The sequence below is a fragment of the Scylla paramamosain genome, chromosome 5 (genome assembly GCF_035594125.1).
Source record: "Scylla paramamosain isolate STU-SP2022 chromosome 5, ASM3559412v1, whole genome shotgun sequence".
NCBI classification, from domain to species: domain Eukaryota; kingdom Metazoa; phylum Arthropoda; class Malacostraca; order Decapoda; family Portunidae; genus Scylla; species Scylla paramamosain.
In genome coordinates this window covers 32,952,556-32,969,205 of record NC_087155.1, presented here as the reverse complement: position 1 = coordinate 32,969,205, position 16,650 = coordinate 32,952,556, and the positions used below count along the sequence as shown (strand labels likewise).

The window sequence follows — 16,650 nt, the reverse complement described above, 5'->3', positions numbered from 1 at the left end:
TCCCGGCACAAGACAACCTATATCCACCTATCATCTCCATCATGAATTATAGGCCATACGAGTAAAGCTACACACACACACACACACACACACACACACTACAGCTCTACAACACAGACGCTCCTCCACAATATTTTCTACTTTCCTTCGAGCTAATTCTTTTATCGGAACTTTTTGAGGCTTATACTATATTGCTTTCCTTCCAATTACCTCCGGGGGTATCGAGCGTCCCCGGAGTCCTATGAGGGAGGAGGGTGCAGGGGCGTGGCGGGACTCGTGGGCCTTCCTTGGGGTCTCCTACTCAATCTTAATTAGGATTCCGGAAAGGCAGAAACGGGGCCACGGCGGGAGGGAGTGAGAGAGAGGGGAGAGAGGGGCGAAGGGAAGGGAGGGGACTCGGCGATGGGTTTAATACTACCCCGTTGACAATAGCTTAGCATTCCCCTTCAATAGGACTGACTTCTCGTTTTCTGTGTGGGTAGAAAAGGGGGGTATTTTTTTTTTTTGTAATTTTTTTCTCCCTTTTTCCGTTTTCTGTATAGCTGGTAGGTTTTTTTATACATATTTTTAATATTTTAAGCAAGATTTTTTTCTCCCTTATCATTTATTCTCTCTCTCTCTCTCTCTCTCTCTCTCTCTCTCTCTCTCTCTCTCTCTCTCTCTCTCTCTCTCTCTCTCTCTCTCTTAAGCAATTATGAAAATGAAGGCTGGATTCACGCTAAGCAGACGAAGTACGTGCCTCGAGCTATTGTTGTTTGTCTCACGGATTCCTCGGCTGTTTTTTCAGGAGACGTGGAGGGAGGATATTGTGGTCTGGATGCTAATCAAAACACACACACACACACACACACACACACACACACACACACACACAGAGAGAGAGAGAGAGAGAGAGAGAGAGAGAGTTTCCCCCCTTAGAGGCATATTTGGAATGGATTAAGGGAAGAGTTAATAAAGGCAAGGAATTTATGTTATTTGAAGAAAAGACTGGGTGAATATAGATACGGAAGATAAGACCATGCAATTGTAGCTCATGTCCTTTAGAGTACGAGATACACACACACACACACACACACACACACACACACACACGTGGCATTAAATTTCTGTCCGTACCTTGTTCAAAATATTGTTCATCGTCGGAATTGTATTTTTGTTGTAATTAATGCAATTTTGAAACGATTGGAACAAAAATAAATGGTTACAACTCGGCTCAATCAAAAGTTATAAATCAGAGAATGTTTTAGTTGAGTGGTAATAGAAAAATAAAACTGACATTTTAATATATGAATTCCCAAACTCCCATTTATATTTTTATCCTATCCCATATGTTTTTCGAGCTTCTCCTATGAATACTAATTGACAGAAACCCACGAGAATTTAAACTAATTATTAGTTCAAAGTAACACATCAAAAAATACTTTCCCCTTTATGTTCTTCCCTACAGTACACGTAACATTATAATATTCTTCGAAGTTTCACGTGCGAATATTGAACAGCTCAGACAAGTCGATGAGAACGTGAGCAGACTAACGAGCAATTCAAACGAGCATATCAAAATACATACATTTCCCTTTATGTTCTACCTTACACCTTATATACATTCTTCGCAACTTCACATATCAATACTGAATAAATAATACAACTAATAAATAATACAACATCTAACTAACCCCTGTACTTTTTATCCTTCACCATAACACATTTACCTCGAAGCATACCGTATCAACATCGAATAAGTAGTATATATCCATTAAGATTCAAACTAACTAACTAACAATTCAAAGTAACATTCCAATACACTCGTCTTTACCATTTTTGCTCTTCACCATAAAGCCTTTCCTTCGAAGATTCACGTATCCATAACAGAATAACTAATACAAACCCCCAACAAGAATTTCAATGAACTAAGAACTCTAACTAACATTTCAATAAACATATGGCCCTTTACTATTACCCTTCACCATAACACATTTCCTTCGAGGCTTCACGCACGTATCAAGCAATGAACGAATAATCAATACAAACCCACGGGAATTTCAATTAGCGTGATTCTACGTAAATGGAAAGCGAAATGAACTCCCTCCCAGTAATTAGAACATTATAATTACGGCACTTCACACATACCAAGACACTGCATCATTAACAGGAGCGCTGGAGTCCGAACATAACTGAATCACAAGTCCCATTCACGGATCACAGCTTCGGGTACGGTCCCCACCAGCCCACGGTATCTGTATTTGAGTTCCTGTATGTATGTATTTCACCGTACAGGGAAGTTCACGCTACTTGATGATTTGTGTAGGTTTTGTAGTGCTCAAATTGTTCATATGTAGATAATAAAATTTGTAGTAAATGGGGAAGGAAGGAAGGAAAGGAAATAAAGTAGAAAAGGAGTGAAGTGAATGGAACAAGGGAATTAAGGAAGATAGGTTGATAGATAATATATAAATAAATAGACTGAGTGATAGATAATAGATCAGTAGATAGATATGGACTGGACTGATAGATAGATAGACAGATAGACGGATAGAGAGAGAGAGAGAGAGAGACACACACACACACACACACACACACACACACACACACACAGGCAGGAGGGGAGCGCAGGGTCAATCCAGCCACTGATCACTTGATTCACAACTCTTAATTCAGCATAAATCTCTGCCTTTGTATCAGGTTTCGATAATGACAGTAATAACTCTCTCTAAGCACATCACAGCGACCCTTACGAGATCATTTTTGCAGATCCCCCACTGACGCATGACTTCTACTGCATTCCATTTGCACCTTTTGTCATGCCTTTTTATACGCTGTTAGATATTCCTCCTGCGCATTATGAAGAAGGAAAAAAGGGCGGAAAAACAAGGACAAAGGAAAAGATACGGAACTTGGCAGAAAAATAAGCTTCAAGTCGATACTGATCAGTGTCTTATAGATAGATAGATAGATAGATAGATAGATAGATAGATAGATAGATAGATAGATAGATAGATAGACGGGCATAGATAAATAAATATGCAGACAGGTAGATACATATATGAATCCGAACCAGACCAACAATAATAACTATAATAATAAAAAAGAAAATCAACGTATATATTTACTATCGCATTGTTGTTGATGTTTGTTATTATTATTATTATTATTATTATTATTATTATTGTTATTATTATTATTACCATTATTATTATTAATATTATCATCTTCATCATCACTACAATATAGTTGGCGACGACGACGTATTTAATCATTTTCTCACGCTGGTATAAGTTTATTTTTCTTGGAATGATCCTCAATTAAGAGTCAAGGGAAACAAGAACCTTTTCATTTGCCTTTTTCCAACTCACAGGGAAAGAAGAAAAAGAAAATGTGAGGTAAATATTTTCGCTCACATGAAAGAAAAAAGACTAAGGTGCAAAAAAGTTCAAGGAAAAAAAAAATATAACTTAAATCAGAACTCACATTGACAAGGGTGGCACGAGGCAAGGCAGTGGGTGGGCGGGACCGAGTGGCTCTCCTCGACGCCCCGCCCGCTGCCCCTGACGATGTTCGCTATTCTTGTTTCCTATGGACGAGGAAATAAATAAAGAACACTGTTACTACTATTCGTACTTCTGTTACTATTATTACTATGGTACTAATGCTGCTGATGCTGTTACTGCTACTACTGATGCTACTGCTGTTACTACTACTACTGCTGCTGCTGCTGTTACTACTACTACTGCTGCTACTACTACTACTACTACTACTACTACTACTACTACTACTACTACTACTACTACTACTACTTTTACTACTACTACTACTAGCTACAACTAATATTACTACTACTACCTGCAACTAATACTACTGTTACTACTACTACTACTAACTATAACTAATACTACTTTTACTACTACTACTACTACTACTACTAATAATAATAATAATAATAATAATAATAATAATAATTATAACATTAATAATAATAAATACTACTACTGCTATTACTACTGCTACTGTTACTAAATAATTGCTCCTTTTGTTACTGCACTACATAATTCCACCATACAGTAAACTTTAAGCCCTTAGCCATCTACTGTTTCCTTAATTATGTGTCTTCATCTATAACAGTAACAGCGATGATAATAATGTTGACGATGATACCACCACCACCACCAACAACAACAACAAGAACAACAATAATAATAGACGTATAGTAATGCCCTATGACGTAAGTACCCCAATTTTTCCATTATACAAACAGAATCATCCAACTACAGGTCATCTGGTGGTTAGGGTCGCAACTACCAGTGGATAATAGCGTTCCAGGGATTGGGAGGGTATTCAGCCTTTCTTCTCCCGCTGCTGAGGATTGCAACTACAGGGGGATCCTTCCATTTACATTCCACATGGGTTCCCGTAAGCATAGGGAAGGGAAATTCTGATGATCATAACCTGAACCCATCTGGCCACGGGGAGGTTACCGCCGAAACAGCAGATACATTTTCCTCACATCTTCTCAACTCTATACGATGCTTTTTGTGGAATATTTGTATTTGAAGTCTAAAGGAGGCTAGTTTTGGGATACAAAAACATTAAAAGAAAAAAATATGCTTTCATAATAGTGAATTAGATAAAGCCTTTCATGGTCTTCTGCTCTGCCTAAAAGTTAACCAAGGAATGACCACATGACAGATGCACGGGAATCTAGCTTGATGAGTCATGTGTAAAGGTCTCGAGGTTTGCTGATGTACGCATGCCGGTCGTGGATATCAGTCCCTTTGTAGGATTGTAACATGATGCGTTCAGTAACATCATTAATCAACATGGAAGAGAATGAACCAGTGTGCGTCGCGGCGGTATGACGTGATGCTGAGTAGCACGAGAGTGTTTTCATAAAGAAGTCAGATAATAAGAGGTGAGAGGTTAAGTAACTGTACGTAAAATGTTATCCCACTACTACCACCACCACCAGAAAAAAAAAAAAAAGACACGCGATTCTTCTCCCGTGCGGTGCCTACAGGTGTTATGTTCTCACCTCATCTGTCTTCTTTTGTTACCCCACCTAATTTTTTTTTTTTTTTTCAGCAATCATTTCACCGGTTTTTCGTAGGATACATTATTTCCACTATAGCATTCGTCTTGGGGGCTGCAGCTTGGACTGCCTCCACGACAGATGTTGCTTTCACAAACTTCTTTTAATCGGGTTTCACTGCAGGTTGTTTTTATATGTCTTCCTGGCCTTGTTTCTCTGAACCGATTTAATTTCGTGACTCGCAAGAATCTTTAAAAGCTTCTTTAACAGATTTCTCTTGAAAAGCCTCTCGTGTTGCAGTCCTTTTTTTACTTTCTTGAACAGGCACAAGCTTTTCAACCACCTTCGTGCTTCCGTATTTACCGGGCACAACTTTTCAACAACTGTTCTGCCTCCTCCCGCAACAGGTATAACTTTTCAACTGCCGTTTTATTTTCTTCAACTTAACTGCCATTCTATTTCCTGCTCTAACTTCTAGAATTTCCGTTCTACTGACTTCCATAAAAAGCGTGATATTTTTATATACCGTTTTATTGTTTTCCACAATGGGCATATCATACTAATGAACTGTTTTACCATTTTCTACATTGCACACTACACTCATAAAACGTTTGATGATAATGAGAGTGTCATGACTAATTTGAAAGCAATAAAACATTCTCGTCCTTTATTTTCCTGATCTCTAATTTTTCGGCGTGCTGGCATAGCCGTGCATCTATGGTTCTGATGCGCGAATTGGAGTAGGTGAACGTTGGATGGATTCCCTTGCCTCCTTTACTAATACTGTGGTAAAGACGTTGAGTCTGGAACGGACTGAGAATTAAATGGTCCAAGTATCTCGTGACCAAAGGGACTGAGATCCATTTGATCTGACGACCACATGACTTGATAATTATTATGGCCTCTATGTTACTCGGCTCGGTACAAAATTAACTGCTCCCAAGGGCACACACACACACACACACACACACACACACACACACACATCCAATGCAGTACACAAAACCTCACAAATCTCTTTTGATCTCCAGGGAAAACTTCGATGACCTATAAAGAGAGAGAGAGAGAGAGAGAGAGAGAGAGAGAGAGAGAGAGAGAGAGAGAGAGAGAGAGAGAGAGAGAGAGAGAGAGAGAGAGAGAGAGAGAGAGAGAACTAAAAGAGCAAGGTAAAGATGGCGCGGGCCTTGCCTTGCCTGGTGGCCTGAGCACACTTCCCGGTCGGTGAGGGTCAATACGGTGATAAGTCAGGTAATGTTAGCCAGGAAATATTTCAGGCGCCCTTAAAAACGCGTCCATGAATTATGCACAACGCCAGCGGGAGTCCATGGGGTGGCCGAGGCTGGCGGTAGGGCGGGGACGCGGGGCAAGGGATGGGGGCTGGGAGGGCGAGGCTTTGACAAGGGACACTCCTCCCCTCTCCCTAAAATGCATAGTAAGGCTTCGTGTTTTGAGGACACTTTAAATCAATCAGTCAGTCAGTCAATCAGTTAGTTAGTCAATCAGTTAGTTAGTCAGTTAGTTAGTCAGTCAATCAATCAATCAGTCAGTCAATCAGTCAGTCATTCAGTCAATTAGTCAGTCAGTTAGTCCGTCAATTAATCAGTCAGCCAGTCAGTCAGTCAGTCAGTCAGTCAGTCAGTCAGTCAGTCAGTCAGTCAGTCAGTCAGTCAGTCAATGAGTCAGTCAGTCAATCAAGCATCCAATTAATTAGTCAGTTAGTCAGTCAGTCGGTCAATCAGTTACTCAATCTGTCTCCAAACTGCACGGTTACTTTCCCTCCAGAATGCCAGACCAACATCAAAAGGTACAAACTAATAGACTAAAAAAAGTGGGGTTACTGCATAACATGGCCTTGCTGGTGCGGTGAATCAAGTCAATCAATCAATAATCAAGCATGTACACAATTCCTTCATCACTTCACCTCAAGGTCTCAGAAAGGCTGGGCAGTAACAAAAAAAAAAAAAAAAAAAAAACAATATATAGGTTCACAGATTTATTGCAAAGGTCGAGTGCTGTGTATGAAAATGGTGAGTAATGGAAATATCACGTGAATGACTAATAACCTGCATTAATAAGTCCCCGGGATGCATCTTATAATTGCCTGGAACTGCAGCCTCGATTAGTATTCCTGATCAAATTTACTCGCACACTTCTGCTGCACTCAAGGTTTTTCGCTAAATAGGACATGATTATTTCATTAAGGCAAGAAATTATAACAAGAATTTTCAGTTTAAATTTCGTGCCAGCTGAAAAAAAAAGAAAAAAAAAAAAAAAAACTGAGGAGCAGGAAAATAAAAACTAGTATAAGTTTGGAAAATATGAAAGAAAACACAGACTAAATGGAAAATAAAATTGGCCTCCAAATTATGCTTACCTGACGGAGCGGTGAGGGAGGCAGGTCGAGGGGCAGGTGAATGCTAGATAATTAGGTCACCTGGTCCCGCCTACATCAGCCTGACCCTGGATGAACAAAACAAGTTAGTCAACAGATAGTGAAGTAAATACACAGATAAACCATCGAGTGAATACATAAACAAACTGATCAGCAAACATTCAGATATATTAGTGAGTGAATGTATGAGTGAATGAATGAGTGAGTCAATATATGTATAATCTCAATATAGCCAACGAAATTCAGTAGAAAAACACAACAGCTCATTAATAAACTCCACTTCTCCTCCTCCTCCTCCTCCTCCACTTCCTCCTCCTATTCCTCCTTCTCCTCCTCCTCCTTCTCCTCTTTCCCCCGTCACCCGTACCCCAAATAAGAAAAAGTAAATAAATAAATAAAACAAAAATAAAATTAGAGAAAAAAAAAGCCAGGGCGAGGATAAAATGCTAAAAATAAAAGTTTGAATGAGAATAAAATACCAAATGGAAACTAAAAGAGACAAAACATTATAAGAAAAACGAAAGTGAAAGAAAACAAAAATAAATGCAGGCACGAGAATAAAATACCGAAGGAAAAGCAAAAACGAGAAACAGAAAAGGATATTAGAAGAAAACGAAAGCATACAGATAATAAAACAAACGGGAGCTAAATGAGCAAAGAATAAATAAGACAAAAGGAAATTAGAAGAAAAAAAAAAAAGCACGTACGAGAATTAAATAAAATAGCAAACGAAAACTAGAAAAAAAAGAAAAAACATTAGAAGTGTAAAATTAAATAAAACACACCCCCGAAAAAATCTATAACACAAAAATACGATAAAAAAAAAAAAGTAAGGCGAGCGATAAACATCTTGCAGTGACATTATCGCGACACACTTTTCTAATGAATTCATATTTACCTGACGCTCAAGAGGCTAATTAAACGTTATGCATGAAAATTGGAGACACTCGTAAGCTTGATTTACCTTAATGTAATTTTTTAATCAGTCTCTTTTTTTTTCCTTTTTTTTTTGTTTCACTTGCAGAGAGAAAGAGAGAGAGAGAGAGAGAGAGAGAGAGAGAGAGAGAGAGAGAGAGAGAGAGAGAGAGAGAGAGAGAGAGAGAGAGAGAGAGAGAGAGAGAGAGAAATGGAAAAGGAGAGGAGAGGACAGGAGTGGAAAGGAGAAAATACAAGACAAGAGAAGACAGGAGAGAAGAAGAAAGAAATAGAGGAAAAGAAAAGAGTAAGAATATTATAGAAAAGAGAGAAGAACGAGAGAATAGTAGAGAAAGAGAAGAAAACAAAAACAAAAATAAACAAAAAAAAAAATAAATAAAAAAAGACAAAAAGACAAAACCGAAAAAGGAGAGAGAGAGAGAGAGAGAGAGAGTTACTGTCAATCCCTTTCACGCTTCTTTTCTTTCCTTTTACTCTTTTTTCCTTCTTTTTTTTTTACTTTGTCTTCTATCACTCATTAACCAAATTTGAGTTGTTTACGAGACACTGATTTCTTTCGCAGTATTTTTTCACTTCATACATCGCAGGCAAGACAAGTGGTAAAAATATGAAGCGTCTTTTTTTTTTCCTTTTTCTTTTTGTTTTAATTTTTCCAACGTTCAATGAGAGAGAGAGAGAGAGAGAGAGAGAGAGAGAGAGAGAGAGAGAGAGAGAGAGAGAGAGAGAGAGAGAGAGAGAGAGAGAGAGAGAGAGAGAGAGAGAGAGAGAGTTCCAATTCAGAGTCGGGTTCTATAATTAATGAAGATCCCAGCATGACCTGAAGATTTACAATGATAATGAGCAGTTGTTGCTGTTGTTATTATCATTATTATTATTATTATTATTATTATTATTATTATTATTATTATTATTATTATTACTATCATCATCATTATCACCATCATCGTTGTTGTACTTGTTGTTGTAGTAGTAGTAGTAGTAGTAGTAGTAGTAGTAGTAGTAGTAGTAGTAGTAGTAGTAGTAGTAGTAGTAGTAGTGCACCATCTGGGTAATCGCATAGCACCCAAATAGCAACCAGAAGAACTAACTACCACTGTATAAGCCACTGAGGACACACATACATAAACACTGCTCTCACACCCACACCGAAAACGGGACAGATCAAATTTTCACCCCTAACTTATCTAACCAAACATACGCAAATATTTTTTTTCCTTTTCCATACCACATATTTTCCTCTCTCTCAATGGACTCTCGCTGGCGCTTGATGCCGTCGTCTGGGGCACAACGGGGAAGAGAAATCACCCGGGAACACATACATGCAAGGTGATTCGTCCAGCCATGAGGGGAGCCAGGCCAGTCATTAAGGAGGACGATTAAGGCGTTATGGGAGGGCGAGGGTTATAGGGAGGGAAGCAACGGGACCTGGAAGAGGAAGCAAAGGTCGCGTGAGGGACGCGAGGGAAGACGGAAGGGGTTATGGGGTCAGCATGGGGGGAGAATAGCATGGGAAAAGGAGTTTATCTAATTGTGACTTCAAACAGGATGCGGGTGAATGAGGGAGGGGTGGCTAGATGGCTGAAAGGAGGCGGAGGGGAAAGCGGGTGAACCGGAGAAATGAAATGAAAGCACGAGTGTAGAGAGGGATGGAAAGGAAGGGAGGTAAGGACGCAGGAACACGTGGAATCAGGCACATGAGGAACGGAGCGGGAGAAGGGAAGATGATGAAAGGAAAGCAGAGGTGGATGGGTGGGATGCAATGGAGGGACGAAAGGAAAGAAAAAGAAGGGTAAAAATAATGATAAAAATTAGGCAATGTGTGAGAGAAATGTATAAAGTTTTGCCAGATGGAATGGACGGTTTTGTGATTTGTTTACGTATATGGTTTCTTTTAATTTAGATTTTTCTTTACTCTTACGTTGTCTTTCATTTATAATTCAAGCATATTTGATTTTTCTCATTTACTTTTATATTATGAGGTTTCTCTCTTTGTCTCGCATTTTCTTTTATGTCCGTAAGTTATCATATCATAATTTTCACTTTTGAGCACTTTATCCTTTCACTTCTTTTACCGTTCCTCTCTTTTTTCTCAAACTTTCATTCACTTACGTTTCCTTTCATCCTTTCACCAATTCTCCTCAAAGCTTTTTCAATCACCGGGTCCCTTTTCTTATATTCCAAACCTTTCTTTCCCTTCTTTCCTCTCTCCCCAAGCTCCCTCCTCCCTCCGCCATTCGTCTCTTCATCTCATCTAGCATTCCTTCCCCTGCCTCCTTTTTCCATCTCTACTCAGGACTCTCCATCGTCACCTCCACAGCCACGGACGGACAATCTCCATTGCTCAACCCGGAAACATGCAAACTGCGAGGCAACCCGTATCTAGGCCGCCCTTGCAAGATCCCCGGCCAGGTTATCATCCCCACCAGAATTTTATGTATCGCTACCAAAAGGATAAACACACTTTTTATTTATTTATTTATATATTTTTATTTATTTACTGTTTTTTTTATTAGTTTCATTTTATCCTCGTTTTTTCTTCGTATCTCTTTTCTCTTTCTAAAGCATTTTCTTCTTCCTTTTCTTTCTACACGTTGATTAATTCAGTGATATACAACATTATTTTCATTTTTTTCTTATTTTATTCCCACTTTTCTTTCCCTTTTTTTTTTTTTGTCTAATTGGTTGAATTTCTAAAGCATTTTCTTCTTCCTTTTCTTTCTACATTTAGATAATTGTAGTGTTTTTTTTTTTCTTTTTATTTCTACAGGTTGATTGGCTGATTGTTATAAGGGCAATTTCTTGATTGTTTGATTGATATTGACTTATAAAGCATTTTTCTTTCTTTTTTTTTTCAATACGTCGACTGATAGTTTAAAAGCGCTGTACTCTTTCTTTTTTCTTTTCTTTTCTTTCTTTTTTTCTTCTATCTTTTCTTTCGATTGCTTTGCTTTCTCATATCAAATTATTGTTCTCATTTTTTTTTTTTCAAGAGATTTATCAGATTAAACATCACGAAAACACGATCTTGAAATTTTTTCCCTATTTTCTCCTTAGCCGTTTTCTTTCTAATTATTGTTATCTACGTTGTTCTTTTCTTTACCATCTTTCCTTCCTCTCAGTTTTTCTCTACACATTTTACCCCATTATTTCTTTTACTTTCTCTATCCCAATATATTTTTTTTCACTGTTTCTTTTCCTTTTAAAAACTTCTCTAAAAATTTTATTCTTTTCCCATTACCATCTTCCTTTTCCTTCAGTTTTCTTTTTTCTTCTCTCAGTATCTTATCCCGTTCTTTCCTTTACATTTTCTGCAAATATTGAAACATAATTATCCTTTTCTTTCCTTTATTGCTTTTTTTTATCTAATATTTTCCTACGACATATGCCAGTTTTTACTTCCATATCTTTCCTTTCTCAAATTTCATCCCATTATCTTTTAACTTTAGCCATTGCATCCTAATACTTCATCTACTATTTCCTTTTCCTCTCAAAAGTATCCTTATGTATTTCATCCTGTTCTCTCACTCAATTTTTCTGCAACAATTGTATGGCAATGTTTCTTTCATTATTTTCCCTTTCCTCTAAAAAAATTTCTAAAGCATCATAACTTATTCCTCCCTTCAACACTACCCTCTCCTCTCCAGTGTCCTCAATACCTCGCCTGAAACATCGGACACAAACACCTGCGGGGATCTCAGCGGCACTGCACCCGGAAGCAGGAAGACCGCTCAGCCATGTAGGTTATGACAGACGAAAAACTTTGCCTCAACTTCACCTTCCGAGGACAGCAAACAAGCACGCAGCAACTACCTATTAAAACTTGCGCTCAAGAAATAATTAGTCAAAGTGAACGAAACCGAGACACAACAGCCGGGTTACGATAAGACTGGTTTAATGCCTGCTTCCGGGGAATACTCGTAATTAGTCTGGGAAGATTAACTGCAGCCGAAAGAGATTAAATAGGTCACACAGATAATCCCAACACACACACACACACACACACACACACACACACACACACACACACACACACACACACACACTGAAACGTTTTATAAATTAGAAATAAAACAAAAAAACTTTTTAACACAACTCTAGCACAAATATTAAAAGATATTCCTGTGATGAAAGTGAGATACACAAGTAAAACTCACTGACACCATTCAAACCAAGGTGGTGACGGGATCAGGAAGTGAGGTGCTTCCACTCTATCTCAAAGGGATGAGGATGTGCCGGCGTGTGATGACTCTTGCTAGTAACGGCTTTGACGTCTAAAAGGGAGACAGAAATTTCCATGTCTCAGTGCAGTACAAAGGAGGCAATGACGTTTGGTAGCAGGAGGAGGCGATGAAGTAAATCTGCCGAGTAGCAATGGGAGTGGAGGCAAGCCTTTGTTCTCCCATCATGACTACTTTCGAAGGCCACAGAGATGATAAGTCAGATTCTCACAGACGTTTTTCTCCATTAATGCTAATATAGAATGCTTGTTTAATTGTCACTGGAATTATGAAAACATTCCTAAAAATCAAAGTAACTTCCGCTACAGCCTGTCGTATGAAAAGCAGTCGATGTAAAAGTTGTCGAAATGTTGGAGAATACGGCCCTGAAATCTGACTATTCAGCGTCTCCTCGATGACGGTGTGAAGAGAACCAAAAAAAGTCCAGTCGAGTCATTTCAATCAGTACCATTCACACGGCAGTCATGACGTCATATCGTTCAGTTCAATCCCACACATCAGACAGCGCCGACACACTCTGGCACCATTACATCATTGCATGCTCTTGTTACGTAAGAAATAATGTTTAGTTAGATATCAATTCACTTACAATGAGAGCTTGACAAGAGAGCATCACCGGGTAGTCGCAGCCAATCCCTCCCCCTTTCCCCTCACATATGCAGTGCGGAAGGGATGAAGCGAGACTATTCAATGAAGGTGATGCAGCTTGACCCGGGAGTGTCGTTAGGGTGATTGTATATGACTTCTTCTCCGTGTTTCTCGCTGTGTGTGTGTGTGTGTGTGTTAGATTTCCCACGCATTTCGCTCTCTCCGTTATCTCCACCACTCACTGGAACTGACTATTCATCGTTCATCACCCGAAAGACAACTCTTACATTAAACACAAATATTGACAATTGTGAGCATTCCCTACCTCAGAATGCAGGAAGGAGAATAGTATGTCCTATGAACTTAACACTGTAGCAAAACATATAATGACACATTTTGTTGATAATTTTCAGTGAATAGCAGCTGAAGTTTGGATAAAACAAGCAAAATAAATAAATAAATAAATAAATAAAGTGTATCACAGCAATTACAAGCAAGCAGCAATCCCACGTGGAGTTTTGTGTTACAGTCAATAATATGATGACAGTTTCTAAGACAATACGATTTAATTATGTGATGGAGAGAGATTATCAGCGAGGATGAAATAATACTGTGAGGTGCTGATAGTCTCCATGCCGATCATTTGTCGCTGTCTTTATTGGTTTCCAAGGTGACTCTACCAGCAAAGCAACAACAGGGCGCCAGGGAGCTAAATCAATCATGCTATTTTTGGACTCTCTCTCTCTCTCTCTCTCTCTCTCTCTCTCTCTCTCTCTCTCTCCTCTCTCTCTCTCTCTCTCTCTCTCTCTCTCTCTCTCTCTCTAATATCGGCTTTTTTTTATGGAAAGTGTGATTTATTTTCAGCCGTTAGCCAGTCTTTTCTACCGTAATAAAGAAGAAAATATAACAGCAGAAGCATTATTTTCATTCCTTTACAGCCTGTAATGCAGAAGAATGTGATCTTCCTTGGTACATATAACGGCAAAGAATATTAACTATTATTATTATTATTGCTGTTGCTGCTGCTGACAACAACAACAACAACAACAACTATAACATCGCAGCTGATAAAACAACAACAACAACAATAACAACAACAGCATTAGCTATAATATCGCAACAACAACAATTATAACATCCCAATAACAACAACTATAACATAGCAACAATAACAACGACAACAACAGTAATAACAACGACGGCAACAACAAATACTACCACCACTACTACTATATTACTACTACTACTACTACTACTACTACTACTACTACTGCTATTACCACCACTACTACTACTGGTATTACTACCACTATTACTACTTCTATTATTATTATTACCACTACTACTACCAATACTATTACTACTACTACTACAACTACTACTACTACTACTAATAATAATAATAATATAATAATAATAATAAAAATAATAATAATAATAATAATAATAATAATAATAATAATAATAATAATAATAATAATAATACAAATATTATTATTACTACTACTTCTACTACCACTTATACTATTACTACTATTATTACTACTACTACTATTATACTACTACTACTACTACTACTACTACCCCCACAACTACTGGTACTACTACTCTACCATCCTTAATTTACTTGTACGACAGTCGTGGGCAGAGCGACTGTTGAACACTCTAATATTGTCTGAATACAGAACTACTGACCAACTTAGACAACGACAACAAATCATCTACTAACCTGTCATAAAGTCTTAGAAAAATACGGCAATTCCTTCATGAACATTTAAAACTTCCTTTGTCCAAAACTTCGACCAAAAAAAAAAAAAAAAAAAAAAAAATCAATGAATACTAACAGCATCTAACAAAACACTGCTATGCTGAATAGTTCAAGAAAACCTCAAAACTAACAGATCCCCAGTACATGTGATGAATTACTGCTGGACACAAACAGTACGCAAGGTAGAAATGAATGTTGTATGTTACTCTACCACTGGCCATGCCTTTACCACGCCTGTACACCGACGCTTTGTACTCCTTGTATGTGTGTGTGTGTGTGTGTGTGTGTGTATATACCCTCCGTCCTCAGCCTACACCCACTAGAATAATATTACTTCACTTTGTCCTCCGCTTACACAATCTACTACGTGTACCCTCCGCCTACACACAATTATATCTACCCTCTATCTTTCGCGCGCACACACACACACACACACCCCACGCCTATCCACCCTCCGCCCTCCGCCCACGCACAATTATATCTCCCTCCGTCCTCCCCGCCCAACCACACACACACACACACACACACACACCATGCCTACCCACCGTCCGCCTACATTCACTACTACATCTACTCTTCATCCTCCTCCTACACACACACACACACACACACACACACACACACACACACACACACACACGCACACACACACGCTGTTGACTGCCTAAAGAATAAACCGTTTATTATTATTATTATTATTACACCTCATGCCTACCCACCGCTCCCCTACACACAACAATAAACTAGAAGATCAGCAATAAAAAGCAGAGCGTCACTGAAATCTGTCTCCATCACGCCCGTGGACTGAGTGGCGTGAAGAACACTCCAGGAAGGCCACGTCCGGACACCACACTCAGCACCCATTAATTATGCCGGCCACCAGCTGTGCCTCCTCCCAGCCCCCCGCCTCTCGAACAGCGGCATCGACAAACTTGTGCGACGCGGCAAAACATTCCTGAAACTACGAGAGAGAGAGAGAGAGAGAGAGAGAGAGAGAGAGAGAGAGAGAGAGAGAGAGAGAGAGAGGTGTGGGTGAACGGGGACGAATCGCAGAAAAAAATACAGAGGGGGAAATTGGCACCATGTAAACACCAAAACACACACACACACACACACACACACACACACACACACACACACACACACACACACAGGGCAGGGAAGCCACAGAACGCCTGACTTCTTATCTTTCTAAAATTTCTGATTGGGGCAGAGCAAATTTGGTATTGTTCAATGCCCTAAAAACTCAATTCCTCCATCTATCAACTCGACACAACCTTCCAGACAACTATTCCCTCTTCTTCACTGACACTCAACTGTCCCCCTCTTCTACACTGAACATCCTCAATCTGTCCTTTACATATAATCTGAACTGGAAACCACATCTTATCTCTAGCTAAAACAGAAGTTAGGTGTTCTGAGACGTCTCCACCAGTTTTTCTCACCCACCCCACCAGCTGCTAACTCTGTACAAGGGCCTTATCCGTCCATGTATGGAGTATGCTTCACATGTCTCAGGGGTTTCCACTCATAACGCTCTTCTAGACAGGATGGAATCAAAAGCTTTTCGTCTCATCAACTCTCTCCTCTGACTGACTGTCTTCTGCCTCTCTCTCATCGCCGCAATGTTGCATCTCTAGTTATCTTCTACCGCTATTTTCATGCTAACTGCTCTTCTGATCTTGCTAACTGCATGCCTCCCCTCCTC

At 39.1% G+C, this 16,650-nt stretch overlaps 1 protein-coding gene across 1 annotated transcript in view; it reads right to left on the bottom strand.

Annotated features, from left to right (window-relative positions):
• Nucleotides 1-3,515: 3,515 nt before the first annotated feature.
• Nucleotides 3,516-16,650, bottom strand: part of LOC135100854 (uncharacterized) — a 260,614-nt gene continuing 247,479 nt past the window's right edge. The window contains exons 5-6 of the mRNA XM_064004352.1: nucleotides 7,395-7,480; nucleotides 3,516-3,568 (exon numbers count right to left, since the gene is read on the bottom strand). Coding sequence (XP_063860422.1) covers nucleotides 7,465-7,480 — 16 coding nt within the window. The 3' untranslated portion in view covers nucleotides 3,516-3,568; nucleotides 7,395-7,464. The remainder of the gene's footprint in view (nucleotides 3,569-7,394; nucleotides 7,481-16,650) is intronic.